The 25,816-nt window shown below is 58.8% G+C and overlaps 2 protein-coding genes across 3 annotated transcripts; both read left to right on the forward strand.

The window, feature by feature from the left end:
- The first annotated feature begins 2,090 nt into the window (after window positions 1-2,090).
- BLGI (beta-lactoglobulin-1-like) lies at window positions 2,091-6,124 on the forward strand. Of its 2 annotated transcripts, none has more exons than XM_045043447.1 (7): window positions 2,091-2,656; window positions 3,054-3,193; window positions 3,487-3,560; window positions 4,437-4,547; window positions 5,127-5,231; window positions 5,459-5,479; window positions 5,958-6,124. In XM_045043447.1, exons 1-6 carry the CDS (start codon window positions 2,561-2,563, stop codon window positions 5,473-5,475), a joined length of 543 nt encoding a protein of 180 aa, XP_044899382.1. In that variant the 5' UTR covers window positions 2,091-2,560; the 3' UTR covers window positions 5,476-5,479; window positions 5,958-6,124. The 2 variants fall into 2 exon arrangements, with proteins under 2 accessions (XP_044899382.1, XP_011287061.3); XM_011288759.4 differs by having other exon boundaries at window positions 2,103-2,656; window positions 5,459-5,475.
- An 8,167-nt stretch (window positions 6,125-14,291) lies between these two features.
- On the forward strand, window positions 14,292-18,549 carry BLGIII (beta-lactoglobulin-2-like). Its single transcript, XM_011288758.4, has 7 exons — window positions 14,292-14,447; window positions 14,888-15,027; window positions 15,636-15,709; window positions 17,031-17,144; window positions 17,681-17,785; window positions 18,015-18,031; window positions 18,438-18,549. The coding sequence occupies exons 1-6, from the start codon at window positions 14,352-14,354 to the stop codon at window positions 18,029-18,031; spliced, it is 546 nt and encodes a 181-aa protein (XP_011287060.3). The 5' UTR covers window positions 14,292-14,351; the 3' UTR covers window positions 18,438-18,549.
- Window positions 18,550-25,816: the final 7,267 nt, after the last annotated feature.

Genomic DNA, 25,816 nt, shown 5'->3' on the forward strand with positions numbered 1-25,816 from the left:
GACCCACACCTTCCCTCCAGCCCCCAGCAGATGCCCTGCACCTACGGCTCCTCCTGCTGGTCCTCAGCAGCGGCTGCTCGGAGGCAGAGTCCTCCTCTTACACCCGGCCTGAGCACTGATGTCTGCTCTCCATTCTGGAAAATTCTAGAGAATTCTGGAAAATTCTCCATCACTGCCCCAGTGCACCTGCCACTCCATCTTGCAAGTCCAGACAGATGGATTTCCTCCTTGGTCTTTTATTGAGGTGACAGTCACACAACATAAAATGAGCCATGGAAATGAACAATCCAGTGGCATTTGGGACACTCACGATGCTGTGCAGCCACCACCTGTTTCTGGTCACAGAATGTGTTCATCGCCCCAAAGGAGACCCCAGCCCCCCTCCCCGAGCCCCGACACCTTGGATCTGCGCTCTGTCCCCAACCTTCGTAGGCGAGGAATCATTCCGCGGGCGGCCTCTCGTGTCTGGCTTCTCGCACGTGGCGCACCGTGACGTTTCCGAGGATCCCCCCGCCGTGGCGTGTGTCCGCGGGTGTGGCCGGTGCTGCTGTGACCACGCGCGTGTGTGGACTCGTGGGAGCCCCTGCGGGCGGTTGTTCTGGGTCAGGTGAGGTTTGCAGGCTTTCCGTCACCCTTCACGTTTTATTTCCCTGTGTCCTGACAGCCCCGGCCCCGGACGCCGGCTCTGGTACAGACCGTGGGCTGCAGCCTCCGTGGGGGCCACGTTCGTCCTGTGAGCCTCTGGGCCGATCGGGGTGATTGAGCACAGACGCCAGGAACAAGCCAGGTAACCGAGGCGGAAGTCAAATTCAATCAGATGACTGCAGCTCACAGAATTCACTGGATCCGGATAATCAGGCTTGAGAATGTGCTGGAACGGGGGCAGCGGGCAGGCGGGGACGCCCCCAGCCCCACCCTCGCAAGAGCCCGGTCAGCAGGCTACCCCGGGGCTCCGGACGCTGGACTGTGGCCACAGGGGTCACTGAGGTGAGCTACCCACTGCTCTGGCTCCCGGCAGACACACACACACACACGGGCACACTCACCCCCAGAGGCCCAGGGCTGCATCTCGGGCTGAATTGTCTCCCCTGGCAAAGCTCCCCCTTGAGACTTGAGAACAGCTCCTGCCTCGGGTCCCCGGGCTGGCCCAGGTCCCTGCGCACAGAGTCGCCTCCTGAGCCGCCTTGTCTGGTGTGCAGAGGGCACCCTCCTGCGTGAGCTGAGCCACCGGGTGGGGACACAGGGGACTGGGTGGCTGTGCAGCTATGAGGTGTGGGGACACGGGGGCCGGGGTGGCTGTGTGGAGATGGGGTTGGCCAGAACCAGGGATCAGGGAAGGGGTTTGGAGCTGCCAGAGCTCAGGGACCAGAGTGAGAAGTGACAGGACCCTGGGGACCGGAATCCATTTTGATCTGGGGACTCCGTCCTCTCAGTGGATACTCACCAGCCGGTCACGTAGGAGTGATCATGGGTTGCGTTTTTTATTTAAAATGTTACAAACGCTCACGTGTGCGGAGAAGACTGGGTGGCGGGTGAGCCCCCTGGACCCTACACTCAGCTTCGCAGCTGTCCGGGCTCCACAGACAGACCTGTCACTTTCCTTCTGTCTCTGGCGGAACATTCCAGGGCCAACCCCAGACATGCCTCCCTGGCCTCTGTAATGAGAAGAGTCTGCACTCTGCTAGCGTGGTATTTTAAACAAAGCAACGTGCTGTGACCACACGTGGCAGTTACCACGCGTGAGCACGCCTCAGTGGCCGCCCGTACCCGTATCCACATCTGGGGGTCGTCCCGCACACGGGCAAGGCGGGGCTGTCCCTGCCTCAGTGGGTCTGGATGGGCCCAGGACTAGCACCGTCTTGAAAAGTTCTCCAGGAGATTTCAGGGAGCCCTCTAGGTCCAGAACTGCTTCCCCCAAAATGCACAACAAGCTCCAGGGTCACCCCTTCTGTCTTACAGAGAAGACACTGGGGTCGTATCTGCATTAGAATCTCCTTCCTTGGTAGCTGAGTGGGTGACCGGGGGCAGGGAGACCCGTCTCCGTGGTTGTGCCCACTGACAAGCCTCTGTGCGGGCTGCAGTCACCCAGATGCTGCTGGGGACACAAAAGGGAGGTCGTTCCAGGGTGAAGTTGTCAAGGTCGTTTGGACACAGCGTGGTGACCCCGGGTTCCCAATGGGGGTGCTGCCTGGGTCCCGGCTGCCAAATGGCACAGAGCTGGGGAGCACAGAGGCGGCAGGCTCAGCTGTCCTCAGAGAGCACGACCCAGGAAGTGTTCCCGATACTGGCGACCAGCCTGGACCCACACCCCGGACCCTGCCCCCTCGGGGGCCTACCAGGAACCGTCCAGGGACACAAGGACCGTCCCGTTCCCACTCGCTCTGCAGGAAGAAGGCCTCCCATTGTGCGGGTGGAGGAAGCCCCCTGAGGGCCTGGGGATGAGCCACGGGGAATTCGGGGAACCACATGGCTCGCAGGCCCCCGGCCCCCGTATAAGGGCCCAGGCCCGCAGCCTGGCCTTCCTCAGTCCCGGGAGCTCAGCGCCACCACAGCCGCAGCCATGAAGTGCCTCCCGCTCGCCCTGGGCCTGGCCCTCGTGTGTGGCCTCCAGGCCGCCACCGTCCCCCTGACCATGGACGGCCTAGACCTGCAGAAGGTCTGAGGACGGCTGGGGGAGGGGGCGGTGAGCTGCAGGGTGGGCGGAGGGCGGGGCCTCGGCCGGCTGAAGAGTGTGGGTGGAAGCCAGGACGCTGGGAGCCCCCCCCCCCCCCCCCCGCACCCTGTCCTCAGGGCGGCTTTCCTTCGCTTGCCCAAGGTCCAGATGGTTCCACGGAACTTGCACAACCTGTCCTTTAAGGCCACCTGGGAACCTAAGATGTCATTTCAAGTGTGGGGGCTCCCAGAGGGGCGTCTGGTCTGTGGCGGAGGGGTCGCCCAGAGCTCACTGGCTGCCACCGCACTTAGACCGGCCCCGGCCGGGGTGGGAGGGAGAGCGCGCTGCGGGGCCGGGGCCGCCTCCCCGCCCCCGATGGCAGCTCAGGCCCCCTCCCCAGGTGGCTGGGATGTGGCACTCCATGGCCATGGCGGCCAGCGACATCTCCCTCCTGGACTCGGAGACCGCCCCTCTGAGAGTGTACGTCCAGGAGCTGAGACCCACGCCCCGGGACAACCTGGAGATCATTCTGCGAAAATGGTGGGTGACTGAGGCCCCCGGGCTGGGGGCCGGCGAGGGCCTGGGCCCAGGGCGGGCGGGCAGGGTCCTGACGGGAGCTGGCTCCGTGGGGGTGGTCCCCGGTGGCCTCGGAGCCCCCACCCAGGGCTCTGGGCCGACGGGCCGATCACACAGGGTGGCCGCAGGTCAGTGCGCAGAGAGGCCCGTGTGGAGGCCGGCCGGTCAGCTGGGGCTGGGGCCCTGGGGGCCTGGGCGGTTCCTGCCATGAGGGATCACAGAGAGGACAACTCAAGTTCAGTGTTACCACCTTTTAGGGAGGACAACAGGTGTGTTGAGAAGAAGGTCTTAGCAGAGAAAACGGAGTGTGCGGCCAAGTTCAACATCAACTGTAAGTGTCCCCAAGGGCCGAGTGGGAGTTCCCCGAGGGCCGGGTGCGAGTGGCAAGGCTGGTCACAACTGTCCCTGGGTGGTGGCTGTCCTTGTAGGTGGGGATGAGGTGGGAGAGTGCCGGTCCAGTCCCACTCTCGGGGCTGCCTGGAGTGGCCGGTGGGGTGCTGACCCGTGGGTCTGTCTACGCCCTGAGCCATGAGACTTTCAGGCGTGGTTACCCAGCCCGACCACAGAACCGGGGCAGGGAGAGTTTCCGGCACCACGACTGCGGTCAGTGCGCAGCTGAGCTCCTGGACTCTGCTGGAGTGGAGGGGGGGGGGCGGGTTTAAGGATCTTCTACCGAATTCTCTATCACTAACTGCAACATTTAGAGGCTTTTGTGAATTATAAAAAACCACAAATGGAGAGCTAAGTGCTAAAATTTAAACAAAGGAGGTACAGAAACTTCTTGTGGGTTTTCGGTCGGCAAATTCCATTTTTCTCTCACGCTGAAGATTTGCTCTGGGCCACCCTGACCCTCCTCCTCTCTCTCCTTCTTTCATGCCTCACCCCCACCTCACCCCTACCTCCGGCCCCTCCCTGCCAAGCTGCCAAGCCTGAGTGCTTGGTCAGCAGCTCTCCTGCTCACAGCCCCGGGCACAGCTCCGACCGCTGTGTGCGCGTCTGACTGTTCTGTCCCCGCCACCTGACCCATGACACGCCTGGCCTAGGGGACACACCCGGCTCTGTGCTCCCCACTTTCCACTTCCTGCTGCCGATGGCCACGCTTGCACGTGGGCAGCACCCTGGGAGCTGCAGGACAAGGAACCACACCCGTAGGGGGCTCCTGCTGGACAGGATTTCGTCTCCCCTTTGGCTCTTCTCCTCTCCCCAGATCTGGATGAGAATGAGCTCATCGTGCTGGACACCGACTACGAGAACTACCTGTTCTTCTGCCTGGAGAACACCGACGCCCCCGGGCAGAACCTCGTGTGCCAGTGCCTGAGTACGTCACTGAGCAGGCCCGGGGTCCCTCTGCGGGGCAGGGGGGGCTGAGGACCCCCGGTGGGGGCCAAGTCCCCTGACATTGCCTCGGGAATCGGGGATCCAGGATCCAGGCCGAGGGGCTGGGCTTAGTGTTCCTGCCTCGGCCCGAGGATGACTGCTAAGTAGAAGCTTTGCTTGGGGGTGATGTTCCACAAAAGCACCATTAAACCTGTCACGTTCTGAACGGAACGCAAGCCGGTAAGATCTGGTAGCAGGAGGCTGAGACGCGGCCGCTTTGCCTGAATGAAGCGCTTTGTGTGCGGTTAGAGACGCATTCTTGGCCAGCACATCAGCCCTGCGGGCGAGCCCCAGCCGCCCGGGGATGTGGGTCCTGGCCTCGTGTCCCTGCAGGGCCCCCGGCGCCGTCCTGGGAGGGCGGGGCGGGGACCCTGGAGGACAGGGGGGCTGAGCCCCGGAGGCCACCCCGGGGGCTGACCTCAGGACGCCAGTGTGTCCTTCCTGCTCTCACTCCCTGGACGGGGCTCCCCGAGGCCGTCAAAGCCCCGCGGCCCAGGGACTGACCCACCGCCCCCCACAGCCAGGACCCTGAAGGCCGACAACGAGGTCATGGAGAAATTCGACAGAGCCCTCCAGACTCTGCCCGTGCACGTCCGCCTCTTCTTTGACCCGACCCAGGTGGCAGGTGACCGCCTCCACACCCCGCGTCCCTGCTCTCACCCTGCGTGCGGCTCACCCGTCGGACAGCCATGAGCCCGGGGCGCGTCCGTCTCCCACGGTGGCCCCCATTCCCCGGGTCCCCGGGGGAGGGGGTGCAGAGCCCCTGGGGTGGGGTCCCCCTCCCACCCCTCTGGGCCCAGGGCTGCCCTGGTGACCTGTGACCTCTCCCCCTGGCTCTCTCTCCTCCCGCAGAGCAGTGCCGCATCTAGGTAGGTGAGCTCCTGCCCGACCCGCCTCTTGGGGTAACGTAGCAGCCCTGCCCCTACGTCCTGGGCACGTGCACGGGTGGGGGGCGTCCCAGGGGACCCCCAGCTCCCCTCCGTCGGGCCCTGGCCCCTCTGTGGGAATGGCTGGAACCCGGCGTCTCTCCTGCTGACCGCGGAGGCCGGGCTGGCAATGCCAGTCAAGTGCCCGGCTCTGTCCTAGAGCCTGTTAGGTCCAGGCATGTGCCCCACTCTGGGACCTCGTGCTTTCTTTGGGGGTCAGGTTGTTGTTTGAAGGAGGTGGGGGGGTGAACTGGACTGGGAGGGGGTTGGGTCGTGGCTGGGTGGCATTGAAGGCTGAGAAGTTGCAGGCCTGGTGCCACATTACTAAGGGGGATGTCCTTGGCCCCACCCGGTCCTCTGTCCCCAGCAGCACGCTGCTCTGCCTTCGTCTGTGTTCGTGACCTCATTGCTCACCTCCCACACAGGAGCAAGCAGACCTTTCGGTCCCCTCCTCCAGAAGGCAGACGTCTCCTTGTCCTCTCAAAGAGGAAGCCAGAGACCTGGTCCCGTCCCCTTCCTCCTTCCTGGTCCCTGTGCTTGGGGGCCGGGCACCTGCTCTCTGAAGATTCTAAATAAAGCCGCATGACCTCTGCTCCTCGAAGTGTGTCATTGGGAGTGTGTGGGGACACGGGCTCTGTTGGCACTTCTGGGCAGCATCTGGGGGGGGGCAGGTTTCTCATCAACAAAACAGGAGAAGCTGATTGTGCAAAACTTGTCAAATATGCGCAAAGTATCAGAATCGATGGGCCAGGAGGAGTCCTTAATCCTTACGGTAGTTAGGTAAAAGAAGCTAAAATAAATGAATCTACAATCAACTCAAGTTAGAAAGAAAGCATTAAAGTGAGGAAAATAAAGGTGCCTGCGCCCCACGGTGAGGGCGGGGTGAGGCTGCACCCGTTCAGTTAGCTCACCTGTCAGAAATAGCTGGGGAAAAACCACAAACTCCAGAACAATCAATGACCACAGATCGGGAGAAATTTCATTAAAAGAATCATAAGGGATTTGGCTATTTGGTTCTAGCCTAATATACTTGAAACCCCAAATGGATGACTTCCACAGCAAATGCAAGCGTCCAAAATAAATCGAAGAAGACCAGAGAAAAAGTAGACAGGTCCCTCCGCCAGGCAGACAGACAGACAGACCGATAGGTGCAGAGCTCCGACCCGCTCCCCCGCCCGGCCACCAGCATCAGGAGGGGACAGACAGGTGCTTCAGGGACAGAAGGTCAGCAGTGGGCAGCTCCATTACCTCACACGTGACAGAGACTGGCAGAGACAGCACAGTGACAGAAAGCCCTACCAGGAATAGTGCCCTTGCACGGCACCAAGGGGCTCCTCCCTGCTCTGTGTTCACAGATGGTTAGTTCACCCGTGCAGGGGGCAGGCACCAGGTACGCCTCCCGATCCACCTGCCCGATGGGTCAGCTGGCCCGGCGTCAGTGCACACAGCCACCCAGGACACCCCACGCCTCAGCACGAAGCCCCTGAATGGCATAGTCGCCCCTGGGATCTAACAGGGGGGCATCGGGGTGGATTTCATACCCAGAAGACATCTCTGAACAAACTATATGTTCAGATAACAGAAGGCGAAGGGGAATGGCTTCTCTGTAGGTGGTGAAGTCTGTTAAAACTCCTTCCTGTAGATTCTCTAAATGGACGTGGGGAGGTTTCTAGCGGCTGCCGTCACGTGCTAACCTCTGCGTAGGAAAGGACAGCCATGAGCACGTACGCAGGAACTGGTGAGAAGACACTCAGGAAGGAGCACACATCAGTAAGTTAGTGATCTACCGCGAGGAACGCAGGTGTGCAGGCAACGAATTGGCGGGCGCCGCTTTTCATGCAATTTTAAGTTTCGAACCAGTTCACATCTTAAATATTTTAAATGTGAGACAAGAATAAAAACCGAAAGGCAGCAAGCCATAAAACGATAAACAAGCAGAAACAAATGAATCTACCTTCTATAAATTGACCATTTCAGAGAAAAATTCCCAACTTTTTTTTTTTTTTTTTTTTTGCCAGTGACATGTTTTAATGCCATATGGAGATCGATCTGCCATGAGGCGTGGTCAGTTCCAATATTAGGAAACATGGACAGTGATGGAGTGAGTAGCCTCATCGAGAAATCTTGGCCAGATGCCACACTCTCTGGTCACCCCACGTTCACTGTGCTGTGTGCCCACCCGGGGGTCTCGCCCCTGCGATAGTGCCCCACTTACTCGTACTCAATCTTGTGTGGACTATATTCTAGGGAAAAAGAAATCTTAACATCAGCCTAGTAGTAACATTTGTGTTGGTGACAATATGGGTGTTCTTATCAGCTGGAATCCAATTTGAAACAGATGGAACTTTAGGTGTGGGTTTGATCGAGGACTCATTTAGAGCGATCTGGTACCAGGGAAGGAAGGAGGGGGCTGGGGACAGCGGAGCCAACCTCTTGCCACGCACAGTCACGAGGACAAGGGACAGGGAAGGACTCATGTTGTCATTGGAATAAATGAAAAGGTCAGTGGAGCAAAGTAGACTGGCGGGAAATTTGTGAAGAAATTTAATGGAAGGTAAGAGAGTGGCATTTCAACTCGAAGGAGACTTAAGTCTTCTTTAGTGAATGGCACACAGCCAGCTGGAATCTGTGTGGTACGAGCCTCATAATGTGAGTTGGGGAGTCACCCCTCGGCTTGTGGTTTCTGGAAGAGTTTTGCAAGATTCACGTTACTGCTTTCTTAAATGTTTAGCAGACTTTAACAGTGAAACCAACTGTGGGTTGAGATTTTGATGGTGGGGGAGATTTTTATCTATAAATTCAATTTCTGCAATAGATCTACGTCAATTCTGGCTATGCATTGCTTCTCTAATAAGCGTTGATACTTTGCATCTTTCCAGGAATTTATGCAATTGTCCAAGTTATCAAAATTATTTCCATAAAGTTACTCAAAATGCTCCCTTGATATTCTTCTAGAGTCCATAGGATCTGTGCTGGTGTCACATTCTTCATCCCTAATAGTGATATACACCAGCTATCTGGGTTTTCCTGATTAGTCTGGCTAGAGGTTTATCCATTTTCCTCATCTTTTCAAAGACCAAGCCTGATTTGGGTTAATTTTCTATATTGGTTTTCTGTTTTCCATGTCATCGATTTTTGCTATTACTATCATTTCTTTCCTCTTGCTTACACTGGTTTTGACTTGTTCTCCTAGTTACTTAAGCTACAGACTTAGATTTTTAAATTGAGCATGTTATGTGGTCTAATTCTGGAAGCCGAGCTATCCCAGCCTGAGTGGCAGGGCCCGGGCTGTGGACGGATTGGTGACTGCAGGGTGGCCCGCCGACAGTGAAGCTTCTTATACTCCCGCTTTTAGGTAATTTGGTCTTAAAAGTACCTGAGGTGTTGTCTGTTGGGGAATCGTCCTCGACAGGCCCTCTGGGAAAAGAACCATTACGAAAGAAAATAAAGTTCCGCAAGAAATTGTGCGGCCTTATGTTTAGCCCTTGCCATCTCCCATGGAGACTCCTCTACTTACAGGAAGGATAGGCTCATGCATTTGCCAGCAAAGGCGGCCAACGAAGCAGAGAGCCCCACTCCGGTAACTAAGGAGTGTTATCTATGGACACAGGTCACTCTGACCCCTAGGCCCGCTTGGCCCCAGGAGGCATTCCAGATGATGATTGAACCTCGTCGGTTAAAGTACAGAATGGTTCATTGGTTCCTAGGTGCATTGTCTCTCTGAGAATGTGTAAGGTGTGGGTTTCTAAGGCCCTCTTGGCCCCCTTCCTGGCACCTCGGACCCAGGCGAACGCTTTTGTTCTTCAAAACCACGAACGGTTCAGGGAAACAACTAAGAGGTCGTGTCCCTGTAACTGTTCCACTTGAGGTGTTGAGAGATAAATGACCTTTCATGGAAACAGCAAAGCAAATACTTTATAAATTATAGATAAACATAGGTACATAATAAAAACAAGAAAAGAAATTAATCAACGAGCAAAGGGCAGGAGGGAACGTTATGATAAAACAATCATGTTATTCCTTATTGGGTGATTATACAATGGAACAATTTTAGAATTGGGTAATGTTAGAAAAACATAGATGACGTACGTTACAAGGAAATCACTAGTATATATAATGCCACATTTACCGCGATAAATTGGCCAGTTCAACACACTGCTGTTGACTGTGTCCGTTTTTATTTTAGTTTTTTATTTTCCAGTTTTTTATTTTAGTTTTGTTTTATTTTCGCCGACACCGTTCTTCCTTCGGGAACCCCTGGCTGCTGGAGCTGGTCTCCGGCAGTCTACTAATAAGCATCAATGCCACAAATTCCCTTCAAAGTGCTGCTTGAGCTGTGTCCACATATTGTAATAGATTTCGTTCTCGTTTTTACTTAATTCAAAATACTTTTCTGTGAAGGAGCAAATCATATCTTTTGTCTATTGAGTTCTTGGTATTTCTCTATTGATTTGTAGGAGCTGCGTATGTATTAAGGAAATTAGATTTTATTTGTGCTATCAGTTAAAAGAGTTAAACATAATTTTTCTCAGTTTATCATTCCTTTTCTTGCTTGGCTACTGGTGTCATTTTAATGTGTTTCCTCTATGTGGCTAAACTCACCAGCGTTTCCTTTTGTGGCTTCCGATCGCTGTCACAGGGCTTCGATCATCTTTAGAGAGGCTTTTCATATTCTAAAGTTGAATTCCTGGATGTTCAATATTTCATCTTTTGTGCTCAACATCACTCCTCATCAGGGAAATACAAATCAAAACCACGTTGACATATCACCTCACACAGCGTGGCTAAAATGAACAAATCAGAAGACTATAGATGCTGGCGAGGATGTGGAGAAACGGGAACCCTCTTGCACTGTTGGTGGGAATGCAAACTTGTGCAGCCACTCTGGAAAACAGTGTGGAGGTTCCTCAAAAAATTAAAAATAGATCTACCCTATGACCCAGCAATAGCACTGCTAGGAATTTACTCAAGGGATACAGGAGTGCTGATGCAGAGGGGCACTTGTACCCCAATGTTTATAGCAGCACTCTCAACAATAGCCAAATTATGGAAAGAGCCTAAGTGTCCGTCAACCGATGAATGGATAAAGAAATTATGGTTTATATACACAATGCAATACTACGTGGCAATGAGAAAGAATGAAATCTGGCCTTTTGTAACAACGTGGTTGGAACTGGAAGGTATTATGCTAAGTGAAATAAGTCAGGCAGAGAAAGACAGACACCATGTGTTTTCACCCTTATGTGGATCCCGAGAAACTTAACAGAAGACCATGGGGGAGGGGAAGGGGGAAAAAAGTTACAGAGAGGGAGAGAGCCCAACCATAAGAGACTCTTAAAAACTGAGAATAAACTGAGGGTTGCTGGGGGGTGGGGGGGGGAGGGGAAAGTGGGTGATGGGCATTGAGGAGGGTACCTGTTGGGATGAGCACTGGGTGTTGTATGGAAACCAACTTGACAATAAATTTCATATTAAAAAATATTTCATCTTTCATATTTGCTTTAATTCATGAGTTAGCACCCAAACAGTATTTTCCAACTATCCACCCTGTTCTCCCTAAACCGTCTGTAACTACTGAGTTCTCCCACATTCGTGATTCTCATGTGTATTTTGGTCTGTTTGGAGGCTTCTCATCCATTCTCCTGGGCTGTCCACGTGCCAGAACCCCAGTGGTTTTGTTCTGTGTGTTGCCTTTTGGAAGCACAGCTGACCCACAACATTACGTTAGGTTCCGGTCAGGTGCACAACATCGTGATTCAGCGTCTCTGCACGTTGTACTGTGCTCACCACGAGCGTGGCCACCATCTATCACCATACACACTATGGCAACATCACTATGTCCCCCATGCGTCCCCCATGCTTCACCTATCATCCCCGTGACTTATCCGTTCCGTAACTGGGAGCCTGTGCCTCCCACTCCCCTTCACGCATTTTGGGCACGGCTGCCTCTCCTCTGGCAGAAAACGCTTTTCTAGAAAATTGTCTGTTTCATCCAACTTTTCATTTCTTCCGTGAAGTTAAATAAAAATTTCCCTTCTAACGGTTCTTTACTTTTTTCTCCTTTTGTGGTTATTTCCCATATTTGATGTATTTTTTTCTTTTTCCTTTTTGTCTTGACTAAGGCACCTAATGGCTTCCCCATTTTATTGATATTTTTCAAGAACCACCACTTGACCAAGTAATGGTTTTTCTATTTTCTTTAAGTTTCTTTATTATTTACGTATTATTTTGAGAGAAAGAGAGAGAGGAAGAGAGCGCAAGTGGGGGAGGGGCAGGGAGAGGGAGAGAGAGAATCCCAAGCAGGCTCTGTGCTATCGGCACAGACACCTCCCCTCCCATTTTCCTATTTGCTAATTCAGTGATTTCTGCTTTTATGTTTGCAGAAATGTAAATATTATCTTCTTTATCCTTTATTATGGTTATGTTGTTTTCACCCCTAATTTTTGAGTGGTATAGCTAACCAGTTCCTTTTCATTCTTTTCATTTATGAACATCATCTTTAGGACAATAGATTTTCCCAGATCCCTCAGAATCTGATGTGCTATGTGTTCATTTTTATTTTCTAAATACTCTGTAATTTTCTCTTCCACTCAAGAGTTGCCCTACAATCTCTATGTTCTTGCTGTAAAAAGAACCGTTGATAATCCAATTTTGGAGGGGAAAATCGAATTTTGATCGCCCTAAAACATGAAGGGTCCCCTGGTTTGTCCTCTGGGTACCAAGCGGACTCTGGGTACACTTACTCCTCTGGGTAAGTGGAGAAAGCCTGGGAATGACAGGGACCAGTTTAGGACTCTGAGTCCTACTTTGACTCTCTCCTTGTAAATATTTATCAGCACCAGCTGAAAGCCCTAATTACCACTTGCAGCCCTGAGACTGAACTGGTGTTCACCTCCTTCCTGCCCTACTCAGTTAATGATCAGACCCGGCTGTCACTCAGGGTTACTGGGAAGTCTCAGAAGGGGCCAAAAATGGAGCCAGCAAGACACAAAGACCCATTATGAGGAAGTGCCTGAGGACTCTGCAGAACCTGGCAGGTGTTGGGCTCACTCTGGGTTCAGGCGGATGGCCCCGCACCGGGTCCAGGAGGGCCCTGCGAGCTGGAAGTGATGTTGGTTCCAGAACCTGCTTCTGGCTGACCTCAACAGCCCTGGACTCTAGGCCAGCCTTGGCCACTAACTGTGGGTCAGTATAGGTCAGGCACTTGGCACATTAGATCTCGTTCTTGACATCTGCAGAGGAAGCTGGCTGGGAGGTGTCAAGAGTGACAAAGGACACGAAAGCACCTTGGAGAGTTGGAGGAATTGTGAGAATGAGAAGCTAAATGTCCTGTCCAATAGGAGTTAAGGAAGCCATTCGTCCATTTTTCTACCATCCGTCTATCCACTTACCATCCAACCATCTATCCACCATCAGTCTATCCATCCACCATCATCCATCCATCCATCCATCCATCCACCATTTATCCATCTACCATCCATCCATCTACTTAACATCCATCACTCCTTTTCTCAAACACCATTTAGAGTGCTGTGTGACCTGTTTTGGGAATCTTTGCTGCCTCAACACTACCTCAGTAGAGCCCCTTGAACAGTCAACCCTGGGATAAATACTGCAGAGGTTTCCTGTGTAGAGTACAGGTAACTTTCAAAATGCAGAAACAATTGTTTCTGCTACACAAATGTGGATTCATTAGTGTTATTGGTGACGTGACAGATATACATATCAAGCGAGGCTGACAGATTCCGCTGGTAAAGAAACAATGAGCCCTTTTTAGATTCAGAAACGGTATTACTTACACAGACAGCAAAAGCGAAATCAGAAAGAGTGCCAAGTCCCAGGTCCCTGCCCTTCCCTGCCCACCGCGTCCCCACGTCCACCTTCCTCTCTGGAGTTGGTCAACTTGCCGGCCTCACACTTGTCCACCTGGGCCCAGGGACCCGAGCCCCCCTCTCTGCCTACCTGAATTCCCACTCCCATGACAGCCTCCACCCCACCCCCAGACCCGCAGAGGGGGCGAAGGTGAGCTGACTGCCCGTGCTTCAGGGGCACCTAGAACCTGCCTGAGGGGTGGCTTTGGGAGGGGGCAGGGTCCTCTGGGCACTCTGTGTGCCACTGGCCTGCCCAAACATCTGGGACTGCAGCCTTTGCCCCCAGAATGATGAGCTGTGAGCCCAGGTGGCCACGCAGGAGCGAGGTGGCTGTGGGGTCCTCATGGAGCACAACAGAGCACGTGGCCATGTCCGGCCCAAGGGCACGCAAGCTCAGAACAACGGTGTGAACTGGGCATCACACAGGGAGGAGACCAGGAATGTGACAAGGTGGGCCCCTTGTGCTCGACAGTCAGCCACCCACGGGCATGATGTCTACAGACCCAGGGGCTGGCATAGGGATCTCTGGCCATTGGTGGAGCCCCGGGGCCCACCTTCCAGGACACAGCTGTCCTCAGTGCTGACTCTGACCTGTTGTTGCCCAAGATTGAGACCTGGGAAGTGTTCCTGGTGCTGGCGACCAGCCTGGACCCACACCCCAGACCTACTCCTCTGGGGCCTACCAGGAACCGTCCAGGCCTCAGGGACACAGGGACCTTCCTGTTTGGACTGGAGTGGGGGAGTCAGTGGCACTGGAAGAGGGCCTCAGGCTGTCCTGGAAGATGATGTCCTCGGGACCTTGAGGATAAGCCACGGGGCATTCGGGGAACCGCATGGCTGGGGTCCCAGAGGTCCTGACTTGCAGGCCCCCGGCCCCCGTATAAGGGCCCGAGCCCGCGGCCTGGCCTTCCTCAGTCCCGGGAGCTCAGCGCCACCCGAGCTGCAGCCATGAAGTGCCTCCTGCTCTCCCTGGGCCTGGCCCTCGTGTGTGGCCTCCAGGCCGCCACCCTCCCCCCGACCATGGAGGACCTGGATATAAGACAGGTGTGGGCGTGTGGGGTGGGTGCTGGGGGGCCTACAGAGGGCAGGAAGGCCTGACTGCAGAAATCTAAGGGAAGACCAGACGAGGCATAGAGCTAGGCCAGGCCTTTGTCCCCCCAAACGCTGGCTCCGACCACCTGCCTGTTTCCCTCTCACTCCCGGGCGGAGTCACCCATGACTCTGCCACACTCCGGAAAGGAGCTCACCCAGGACAGCGCTGGGGGAGAGGGCAGCTATTGCAAATATGCAAGAACCCCTTGGGGTGTTGGCACACGGTAGGAGGTCCTCAGATGTGCCCTGAGTCCTGACGCACCACAATCGCGATCCCACTCGAGAAACCCCGGAGTGTAGGGGACAAACCAGCAGGCGGGTCGGAAGGAGAGCCCGCTGTGGGGCCGGGGCCGCCTCCCCGCCCCCGATGGCAGCTCAGGCCCCCTCCCCAGGTGGCTGGGACGTGGCACTCCATGGCCATGGCGGCCAGCGACATCTCCCTCCTGGACTCGGAGACCGCCCCTCTGAGAGTGTACGTCCAGGAGCTGAGACCCACGCCCCGGGACAACCTGGAGATCATTCTGCGCAAACGGTGGGTGACCGAGGCCCCCGGGCTGGGGGCCGGCGAGGGCCTGGGCCCAGGGCGGGCGGGCTGGCGGGCAGGGTCCTGACGGGAGCTGTCTCCGTGGGGGTGGTCCCCAGTGGCCTCGGAGGCCCAGCCTATGGCTCCGGGCCGACAGGCCGATCACACAGGGCGGCCGCAGGTCAGTGAGCAGAGAGGCCCGTGTGGAGGCCGCCGGTCAGCTGGGGCTGGGGCCCTGGGGGCCTGGGCGGTTCCTGCCACGAGCCCTGTCTGCCCTGGAGAGAGGGCCGGGGACCCAAGGAATTCTCACTATGATTGGTGATGAGATCCTTAGAGGCGCTGTGACCAATCCCCCCGCGGACGGGGTCAGTTCTGAGCTAGCCCCCGCCCCCCACCCCCAGCAGCTTTCTGGGCTGGCTTCGTCTACCCCATTGTCACCTTGTCCGAGTCACCTGCTCAAGGCCACAGGGCCACTCACATTTGGGCCAACAGCTCATGGCCTTGCTCACAGCCGGCCCAGGGCTGGGTGTCCTCAGGGTCTGTGGACGCTTCCTGGAGTCCAGCTCCTGTCCCTCCACTGGGGTTCGGGGGTGACCCCCACCGCTCTGGCTTTTCAGGGAAAACCACGCATGCATCGAGGGGAACATCATGGCCCAGAGGACCGAGGACCCAGCCGTGTTCATGGTCGACTGTAAGTGCCCCCACCCCGTGCCCGTGGGGCCACCCCCTGGTCAGCCCCCCTTAGGTGCCCGTGGACAGAGTGCTCCCTCCCGCTCTGAGCCCCCCACCCCCGACCCCCGCCACGTCCTGACGGCAGGGAAGAGTCAGATGGGTGTGTGGCCTGCCCTGAACGCCAGGCCCGGCTTCTCCTAGCCTACATCGCAAAGGGCACTCCCGGGGAGGGGGGGTGGATGAGGCCTGGGGACCAGCCCCCCGCCTCTGGGGCTCAGTCTCCTCCAGGCCCCTTGGCTCCCTGCTCAGGTAGGAAGACGGCGGAGAGGCATCTGGTTCCCTGCGAACCCGGGCAGGTTCGGTCCTCGCAGGGAACGCCTGAGGGCAGGCCTGCGGCAACTCCCCTGCTCAGGGACCAGCGGCCTGTGGCTCCTTAAAAATACCCAAATAAACCAGACCGGTGGGCAAACACCCTGTGGATTTGCCGGTCAATCCTGGAACCTACTTCTGGAACGTTCTGGGCCTCAACTCCAGCCTTTCTGCCCGGGCCCTGTCTCCTGGGCCTAGAGGCCTCATCCGGGGCGGGCCCCGGGCCCACCCCCTAGCTTCCAGTCCTCCTCTGCCACCAAGGACGGCCACCGAGCACCCACCCCAGCACCTCCCGTTCTTAAGCTATGAGCAGGCTTTCCAGCAGGACCTCGGGTCATCCTGGGAAGGTGACGGGAGCCTCCGAAGAGCTGGGCGGTGCCCGGCAGGGACACTGCTGGCCCACCCGCCGCTGTCCTGCTCCGAGCCCTGCCAGGCCCACGGCCCCACAGACTTGGGGTCCCCACACGCTCCCGTTGGCTCCCCACCTTTGAAAAACAGACACCACGGCCCTACCCACCGCGATAATTCTCCATTTCCTTCTGCCCATTGATGTCCGCCTAGAGCCGCGACTCCAGTGGGGCTCCGGTTCTGGATTATTTTGTCATCGCTCCCAGGACCTGGGCACCTGTCACAGGAATTGGGGGGGGTCACCTGGGTCTTAGCGCCTGAGCGTGTGCACGAATATCCGAAAGGATGAAGGGCACAGCCAGAAGTGGGGACGAGCCTTGGGCCAAGCAGGGCAGAAAATCCCAGAAGGCCTGGCTGCCGTGCGGATTTTGAAAGACATGCCCGCGGTCTCGGCCCAAGTGCAGGGGTGCCGGTCCGGCGCAGCCAGGGCCGCTCGGAGGGCCCCCCGCGGGGTCCCTGCCAGGTGTGGGCCGTGGAAATGCACGGCAGGTGAAGGGGAGGCCCGAGGTGGCCAGGCGGGTCGTGGGCCGGATCTCAGGTCTCTGTTCTGGCCTCTTCTCCAGACCAGGGGGAAAAAAAGATCTCCGTGCTGGACACTGACTACACCCACTACATGTTTTTCTGCATGGAAGCCCCAGCGCCCGGCACGGAGAACGGCATGATGTGCCAGTATCTGGGTGCGTAGCCGCCACGGGGCCACCCTCCAAGGCGTGGCTCGTGAGCACCCCGGGGGCCCCGGTGGGAGGAAGGGAGCAGGGCTGCCTCCTGGCCTCCATGGCTCACGTTAGCAAAGGTCCTGGGGTGTGATCCGATGTGGAGTCGTCCACACGGGGAACCCTACCATTGTTCTCAGGTGCTCTCTCCCAGGGCTCCCGAGGGGACCGTGGGCGCTGGGCCAGCAGGACGCTCCCTGGCCAGTTGACTCACGGTGTCCTGATGCGGCAGGACAGCTGACGGCCCGGGGGCTGTGGGCCCTCTTGTCCTGTGTCCATGCAGACCCCCCGGTGCTATCCTGGGACTGGGCCGGGGGAGGGGCAGGGACGCTGGAGGGCAGGGGGGCTGAGCCCCGGAGGCCACCCCGGGAGCTGACCTCAGGACGCCAGTGTGTCCTTCCTGCACTTGCTCTCTGGACGGGGGGGACCTCGCGCTCCCTAGTGTCATCAAAGCCCCGCGGCCCAGGGACTGACCCACTGCCCCCCCCACGCCCCCCCAGCCAGGACCCTGAAGGCAGACAACGAGGTCATGGAGAAATTCGACAGAGCCCTCCAGACCCTGCCCGTGCACATCCGGATCATCCTGGACCTGACCCAGGGGAAGGGTTAGCTCTGCCCTCGGTCGCCCCCTCCTGGGCTTGCTGTCCCAGCTCTGGGACCCATCAGTGGTTCTGTAGAAATCAGGACAGCGTCATCCTTCATCATTGGTCCCCATTCCCGGGTTGGGGAGGGGGTGCAGAGCCCCTGAGGCGGGGTTCCCCTCCCACCCCTCTGGGCCCAGGGCTGCCCTGGCGGCCTGTGACCTCTCCCCCCCGGCTCTCTCTCCTCCCGCAGAGCAGTGCCGCGTCTAGGTAGGTGAGCTCCTGCCCGACCCGCCTCCTGGGGTAACGTAGCAGCCCTGCCCCCACGTCCTGGGCACGTGCACGGGTGGGGGGCGTCCCGGGGGACCCCCAGCTCCCCTCTGTCGGGCCCTGGCCCCTCTGGGGGAATGGCTGGAACCCGTAGTCTCTCCTGCTGACCGCGGGGGGCCGGGCTGGCTGTGTGTCCACTCTCTCGAATGGCCTTTGTGGGATGGCGTTCCTGTGTCCCGGTCGAGCCCCCACGCGGACGTCCCCATGGGCTCTTCTGGGCAAGGGCGTGGGGTGACCAGCACTCAGCCTGAGGTGGAGAGGCCGTCCCTCACCCCCAGGCTGGGAGGGGCCGGCGAGGGTCTGACAGGCTCCCCAGGAATCACAGGGGAGCCCTGGTCCATTTCAGGGCCCAGAGAGGATGACACCCCTTCCAGCCCCGTCGTCGTCGGGGGGTACTCAGGAGGGACCGGACCTGCCGGACCTGTTCATCCAGCCCCTAGGCTCCTGGGGGGGGGGGGCCCAGCCTGGGGTCTCCTGCTCTGAGCCCCTCCCCCTCCAGCAATAAAGAAATAAAGCAGGGAACAGTCTGTCTGGGTCTTTCCTGGCCTTGTGCGTGTGGGGATGGGGGGGGTCCCCGCGGGGTGTTAGACACGATGTCCCGTTACCACGTGTGGCGTCTCTGGTCACACGACCGTGGAAGCTGTACGTGCTGAGGGGGCCGTGCAGCTGGGGTTCCAACTGCTCCGTTGCCTTTCCTGACACAGAAACGTCTCAGGGGTCTCCTTGGTGCCTCTTGCCCTCCCGCCAGCCTGAAGGTCGGGGTTGGGGGGGCGGTTGGAGCTCCAGGGCCGAGAGGGCACACGGCCTGCGGTGTGGACGACAGGCCCACAGACACCAGCATCAAAGAGCAGAGCCCCTCCGCCCCCCTTTTAGGGCTCTGGGGTCCCCCAGGGAGCCACTGCAGAGGGGACCTGCCCCCCCCCGCCCCGGACAGAAACGGGAACAGGAAATGGGCCGGCCTGTGGTCACCCTGAGCCCCTGCCTGGGGGCTGAATGTAGGCCTTCCTTCCACCGTCACCAAGGCCCTGGAAGGCAGCCACTCCCGTCCACACCGAGGGAGGGTGTCCCAGCAGCAACTAGCCTCCAGGTCCACACAGCCCGGTCAGAGGGGGACCTGGACGTTGACCCAGGCCGTGTGGCTCCAGCCCAGCTCTGAACTCGACACAAAGCCCCATCTCAGGGCAACACTGGGTTCGGGCCCGGAGACACCACTGATGGGATCCGGCCCACCCGGGGCGGGTGGAAAGGAAGTGAGCTGGCTTCTGGGGGCGCCGGGCACGGAACCCGTGTGCCACACGCGTCCGCGGTCACCAGGGCCACGTGCTGGCGAGGCGCGGGTGCTGGAGTCAAGAGGGCAGCGCAGGCCAGCCCGCCCGGCCCCTGCCGTCCATTCCGCGTCTGGTCTCGTCCGTAAGTGGAGACGGCTGAAGGAACAAATGCAGGGAGTGGGAGGTAGGACACAGGGGAGGACAGCTCCTGCACCCTGAGCTCGGCTGCACACCCCGCGTGGTGCTGTGGCCCCGCTGCCGTGACCACAACTCTGACACCCCTCGGGCCTCAGGCCCCAACCTCAGGGCCGGCTGCCCCTCCCGCCGGGCCCCTCCAGCCACCGCCATGGTTACCTGGAAGCCAGCAAAGTAAGCACCACGATCACGAGCCCTGAAAATAACATAAACTCCAAAAAGAGAGCCCTGGAAGGTGGGCGAGCAGGGCGGTCTGGTCTGGGACCCGGGGATCCGAGGACAGCGCAGTGGCAGCTAGTTCTGGGTCCCCCCCAGGACAGAAGGCAGCCCAGGGTGGCTCACTGCCCACCTGGATCAAACCGGAGTCCCCCCATGACACCAGGCTAGCCCAGTGCCTGTGGCCAGAAGGACCAACGGGGGCCCCTCCAACCGCGAGCTGCCGGGACGGACTCCCCTTCCTCGGGACACCGGGCCTGAGACGACCCTCCCCTGGGGAGCCGGGCCGTGGCCTTGAGCTGGAGAATCGCTCCTGTCCCTCAGGCAGCGCCGGCCCGTCCCTCAGGCAGTGCCGGCAGGGCCACGGGAGTCCCACGCCAGCCACGCCGGCAAAGGCAAGCTGTGAACGTCAGACTGGCGGGACCGCGTGCTGCCCCCAAACCGGAAGCCGCCGCCGCTGCTGCTGCCTGGGACACTTTCAACAGGACCCGGGGTCTCCGACAGAAGAGGCAGAGTGACCGGGGAGCAGCCGGAGGTCACCCGGCACACGGGACACCAGGAGCATCACAGCCCGAGGGAGAAGACGACGAGAGGGCGCCCCACGGACATTCGCGGGACGGCTACCGCAGCACCAACCACACCTCCTCGGGCAAAGGAAACTGCTCTGATGACAGGTCCCTGAGCACGAGGCCACCCGCTCACCAGACACACGGCAGTCCCAATGGACGCGCCCACACAGCGCGGCTGCAGAACGCCCCCAGCGAAGGCTGACAGGCCTGAAAGGGGGAAGGACAGACAGACACCCCAGGCTCCGAGCCGGGGGCTTGCACCTGCCCTGAGTGGCCGAGGGATGCGGGAGGCCGGGGGCGGTAAGTGCAGAAAATGGAGCCACGCGGTCAGCCACGGGCGGGTACAAACCTGCTTACACAGAGCGCAGCCCCAACGGCCTCAGAGCCGGACGGCTCTCACCCCCGACGTCCAGACCCCGGGACGCCCCTCTGCAGACGCCAGGCGAACCCCCCGTGGGCCCCGCGGGCTCTGACGGCCCGGCTACCGAGCGCAGGGGAGGGGTGGGGCCAGGAAATCTCCAGAGCAGCTCACAGAACTCAGAGAAACACGAAGAAAGGGCCACCAGGACAGAGCGCGCCCACGTGGCCTGACCCTGGGACCGGGGGCGCCTGGGGGGCTCGGTCGGTTCAGCATCCCACTCTTGGTTTCTGCTCAGGTCGTGATCTCATGGCTCATGAGCTGCACGGTGCGGAGCCTTCTTGGGGTTCTCCGTCCCCCCCTCTCTCTGCCCCTCCCCTGCTCGCGTGCGCGTGCACGCGCTCTGTCTCATCAATAATAAATAAATAAATAAATGAAATCTGTGATGGAGACAGACAAATTACATGTAAAGAAACACAAAGAGAAGGACGGCGGCATTTGTAGGAGCGAGAGATTCGTGCTGGGGACTGGGCGCTCGTGTGCGTTGTTAGGTCAAGGGACGTCCCTTCCATTCCTGTTTCGCTGAAAGGTTTTACTTCATTGTCCTGGGCTGTCCTGCCCTGCCCTGTCTTGTCCTGTGCCGGGCTGTGTTTTTGAGCCAGAGTTGCTGGTAAACTATAAGCGGTGTGATTTCTGCGTAAGCTAAGCTGACCAAGTCCTCTTTCTTCTTTAGCCTGTTGAGGTCACAAACGGCACCGGTGTGCAGTTTGCAAGGTCAGAAGGTCCTCACGGTTCCGATTTCGTTCCGATGCTCTGTCCGCTGCTGGGTGCCACATTCTGCCCTTTAGCCGAGGGCGTTTTGCACTTACTTCCGGGGGAGGCTGCCGCTCCCTGTCTTGCTGTGACACGGAGGTTGAACGGGTCCGTGGGACGGGCTGGGAGTACCCTGCCTCCCGTTCTGGGTTTGGACCCTGTTCTCGATGGGTTATACAGAAACCATCTATGGAAGCCGGCAAGGCCACGGTGCCTCCTTGGGCGCTGACTGTGTGCGCTCCTGGGGCCGCTGGCAGCTCGCCCCGTGCCCCGAGGGCTCGTTCACAACCAAGCTGCACGAGCACCGGGCACTGAGCTTTGGTGCAAACCACAGAATGTTCCAGATGGAGGCAGCAGGCCGCATGGCCTTTCTGCGGAAGAGCAGGGGCTCAGGCGGCCTCCGAGGAAACAAGAGTGACACCCCCTCCCGAGATGGATGCTTCCAAAAGGATGGGGAGCACGCTGGGCGGGGGGTGGGGGCGGGGGAGGCCGTGCGTGGCAATTAGACTTTTTTTGTTAATTGCAGCAAAATACACGTAGCGTGAATCACAACAGTTAGCACTTTCGAGGGCACCGTTCGGGGGCGTCAGGCGCATTCACGCGGTCGTGCAGCCGTCCCCTCTGTCCGTCCCCAGAACGTGTCTATTTTCCCAGACTAGACTCTGTCCCGTTACGCACTGACCTCCCCCCAAACCGTGCAGCCCCCCGCCCCCCTCCCGCTTTCTGTGTCTGTGGGGTTTTTTCCTCCTTTCTCTCTCCCTGAGACGAACCGTTCTGAAGTGCGCAACTCGGTAACGCTGGGGGCAGTCACACTGCCGTAAAAACACATCTCCAGGACTTTTTCATCTTGCAAAATACAAACTCTGCACCCATAGAACAATACCTCTCCTCCCCCAGCCCCTGGCCCCCCCCCCCTTCCATCTCCACGGACCTGACTCCTCTGGGTCCCTCACGTAAGTGGAATCCTACGGGATTCGATCTGTCCCGTCTGGCATATCTCACTCGGCATAATGTCCTCAAGCTCCGTCCACGTGGTCTCAGCTGTCAGGATTTCCTTCCTTTTGAAGGCGGAATAATTTTCCACGGTATGGACGGACCGCGTGGTTTATGCCTCCATCCGTCGATGGACACGTGGGCCGCTTCCCCCCTTCGGCCGCGGCGAAGACGCTGCCGTGAACAGGGAGGCACAAATATCTCTCCGAGATCTGCTCTCAGGGGCGCCGGGGGCTCAGTCGGTGGCGCGTCTGACTCTTGGTTTCGGCTCAGGCCGTGGTCCCGCGGTTCGTGGGATCGAGCCCTGCGTCAGGCTCCACGCCGAGCGGCGTGGGGTCTGCTTGGGATTCTGTCTCCGTCTCGCTCTTTCAAAGGAAGCAAGGAAACTGAAAAGAAGAATGTGCCTTCAGATCTTTTGGGGTCTGTGGCGGAGCTGTGGGATCACACGGTAATTGTGAAATCTGCTTACTGTCTTGAGGAACTGCCATCCGGTCTTCTATGGTGACAGTAATTTGGCCACACCGTTGGTGACACATTTGAGACTATTTTGGCGACTTGTGTTTTACCTGCTGTGCTACTGACGTGAGTAACGTTAGTGAGTGCGGGCACCTCAAGTCCCCGGGGCTCTGGAGGCTCAGGGAGGCGGCGTCCGGGACCCAGCGGTGGTGCCGGTGTCGGGGGTGGGGGTTGGGTTGCCTAGGATTTGTGCAGGGAGGGAGCCCCCGCCGGGAGAGGTGTTCTTTCCAGATGGAAGTTAACCCACGAGGGTGCATGCTTGGGGACACCTGGTGCCGGCCACCACACTCGTGCCCGGCAAAACTCAGACTCGCCCTCGTGGTGCCACGCTGCCCACTGGTCCCACTGACGCCCAGCTGCAGGGACAGGTCCCGGGGAAACAGGGCGGGGCATCAACGCAGGTCCTCAGCTGCGTGAAAGCCCACTGCCCCTCCCTGGCCCCAAGAGTTCATCCTAAGAAAAGTAATGTCCTGCTTCTGCCGTCACAGGCTTGCCCTCTGGCCACTTCTGAAGACCTCGGGGTCCCGACAGGAGGGCAAGGGCCTGGAGCCAGTCCCCTCCCACGTCCCACTCACTGGGGCAGCGATCTGGGAAAGTTGGATGCCGGGGCCTGGGTCTCCCCTCAGACTGGACAACGCCAACCGCCTGAGGCCAGCGATCACTTTTTTTTTCCTTTTGTGTGTGTGTGTTTTAAGTTTATTTATTTTTGAGAGACAGACAGAGCATGAGCGGGGGAGGGGCAGAGAGAGAGGAAGACATAGAATCTGAAGCGGGCTCCAGGCTCTGAGCAAGCGGTCAGCACAGAGCCTGATGTGGGGCTCGAACCCGTGGACGGTGAGATCATGACCCGAGCCGAAGTCGGACGCTCAACCGACTGAGCCCCCCAGGCGTCCCTCTTTGTGTTTTTTTAAATAGCATTCTGAGGAGTATTCTGGAAATTATGACCAGGTGCATCCCAAACAGCACGCTTTGCAGCACCATGTTGGCAGGGACGCGGCAGAATCTCCGAGAACGCGAGAGGGATGTCACCCGCAGAGGGCGGGGCCAGCGCTTCCCAAACTCACCAGAAAACGGGACATCTGCTTTCTGCAGGCTGACACCCCCACGACCCTGTCCTGGAAGCCAAGTACGGCCTCGCATCTCGCAGCCGGGTCACCGCGGACACGGTCGAAGCTGCTGGAGCTAGTAGCCAGGGCCACCGTCGCAAAGGACCCCCCGCTGGTGGGGACTGCTAGCCACAGAGGACCACTCTCCCAGTTCCCAGGCCCGAAGTCCAGTCAAGGGGTGGGCAGGGCTGTGCTCCCTCCGAAGGCTGCAGGGGAGGCTCCTGGCCTCTTCCAGCTTCTGGAGCTGCTGGGTGTCCCAGCATCCCTTGTCTTGTAGACACATCCCTCCCAAGTTCTGGCTTCGTGGCCACAGGCCTTCTCCCTGGGTCCCCTCTCTGCCCCTGTTTTCTCTTAAAAGGACATGAGACAGTAGCCCCCACTCCCACGTGGGCCTCATCCGCAGAAATCACATCTGTAGAGTCCCTGTTTCCAAATAAGGTCACATTTGGACGTGAGTTTTGGGGGACACCATTCAACCCAGTGCATTCCCTGCTGCTCCCCGGAAAACAGGAAAACGCTGAACCCCGGAGGCTGTCACGGGGACTGCGGGGAGGGCGTGGGGAGGGCCCGGAAGGGTCACGGTGCCTGGCGCACGCCCCACAGAGGTGCTGCTGGACGCCCACCTCACCCGGACCGTTCCAGATCCTCCACCGACAGGCAGCAAGAATGTCCACCCCACCCCACCTGGCTTCAAGGCCACTCCTCAGAGTTTCAACAGACACCCCACGTCCAGGGTCAGAGCCTCCCCCGGGAGCGGCAGCCACACTGAGGCCGGCCACCTGCCAGGGAGGATCGTGGACACCGAGAGGCAGGTCTGCACAAGCTGCCACAAGAGGGCCACACCGGCCTGACGGCCTGAGCCACCGCCTCTCCCGCCCTTAGAACCAGAGCCCCGTGGCCCGGGACCTGCCATCTCTCTGCGGGGTGGGCTCTTTCCTGGCACAGTGACATGCAGTGACATGCGGCCTTTCCAGGAAAGAGAGCAGAGCCCTGGGCCTCCACCCGAGCTGCTGCTGCTGCCCGTGGGTCACCCGGATGGGCCCCACCTGTGGGGGAGGTGCCCTCCAGATGCCCCATCGGGAGAGGGCACAGGGCAGGTGGCTGTCCCCCTCCGCGCTCCTCCTCCATCCTGATGCCCGCCTCCCAGGGACGGGCAGGTTGACCGTCTGAATGTCAGGTGGTGGCCTTTCACCCCCTTGGCTCAGCGCACGGGGCTCGCGCGTCCCCCTGTGGGTGCTGGTTTGCAACCTGATCGGCGGGACACGTTCTTTTGTAACCGCTCGACTCCCCTCCGCGCCCGCACACCTGGAGCTCCCGGGCACGAGGGGCCACAGGAAGTGCTTCGGGCGATTTCAGAGGTGCGGCCTGGCAGACCCGTGGGCTTCCTGATGGCACGTACCCATGGACGCCCCTCGTGCTGCCCCCACGCGCGCCCCACCCTGAGAAGGACCTAGCCCGTGGGCTGGGTGACCCTGCCGATCACCGTGGTCCCCGACCACTCCTGTGACTCGGCAGAACGCCCACTGCCGGCCAGGCCCGTCCTCGGACCCCACCTGAACCCGCGGCACCTTCCCCTTCTTGCAGGTGGTGGGGTGACCGGGAGGAGAACCCATCCTCCCAAGGCCGTGGCCGTGGGTCGTGGAGTCTCTGATGCCCCAGGAGAGAGAATGAAACCGAAGGAGAAAGACCTG

The sequence above is a fragment of the Felis catus genome, chromosome D4, assembly GCF_018350175.1.
Source record: "Felis catus isolate Fca126 chromosome D4, F.catus_Fca126_mat1.0, whole genome shotgun sequence".
Lineage (NCBI taxonomy): Eukaryota > Metazoa > Chordata > Mammalia > Carnivora > Felidae > Felis > Felis catus.

Bases quoted from the DNA above. Each gene is read 5' to 3' on its own strand.
- BLGI (XM_045043447.1), top strand. From the start codon at position 2,561: ATGAAGTGCCTCCCGCTCGCCCTGGGCCTGGCCCTCGTGTGTGGCCTC. The intron at 2,657-3,053 runs GTCTGAGGACGG...CCCCCTCCCCAG, and splicing joins ACGGCCTAGACCTGCAGAAG to GTGGCTGGGATGTGGCACTC. The intron at 3,561-4,436 runs GTAAGTGTCCCC...TCCTCTCCCCAG, and splicing joins GGCCAAGTTCAACATCAACT to ATCTGGATGAGAATGAGCTC.
- BLGIII (XM_011288758.4), top strand. From the start codon at position 14,352: ATGAAGTGCCTCCTGCTCTCCCTGGGCCTGGCCCTCGTGTGTGGCCTC. The intron at 14,448-14,887 runs GTGTGGGCGTGT...CCCCCTCCCCAG, and splicing joins AGGACCTGGATATAAGACAG to GTGGCTGGGACGTGGCACTC. The intron at 17,145-17,680 runs GTGCGTAGCCGC...ACGCCCCCCCAG, and splicing joins CATGATGTGCCAGTATCTGG to CCAGGACCCTGAAGGCAGAC.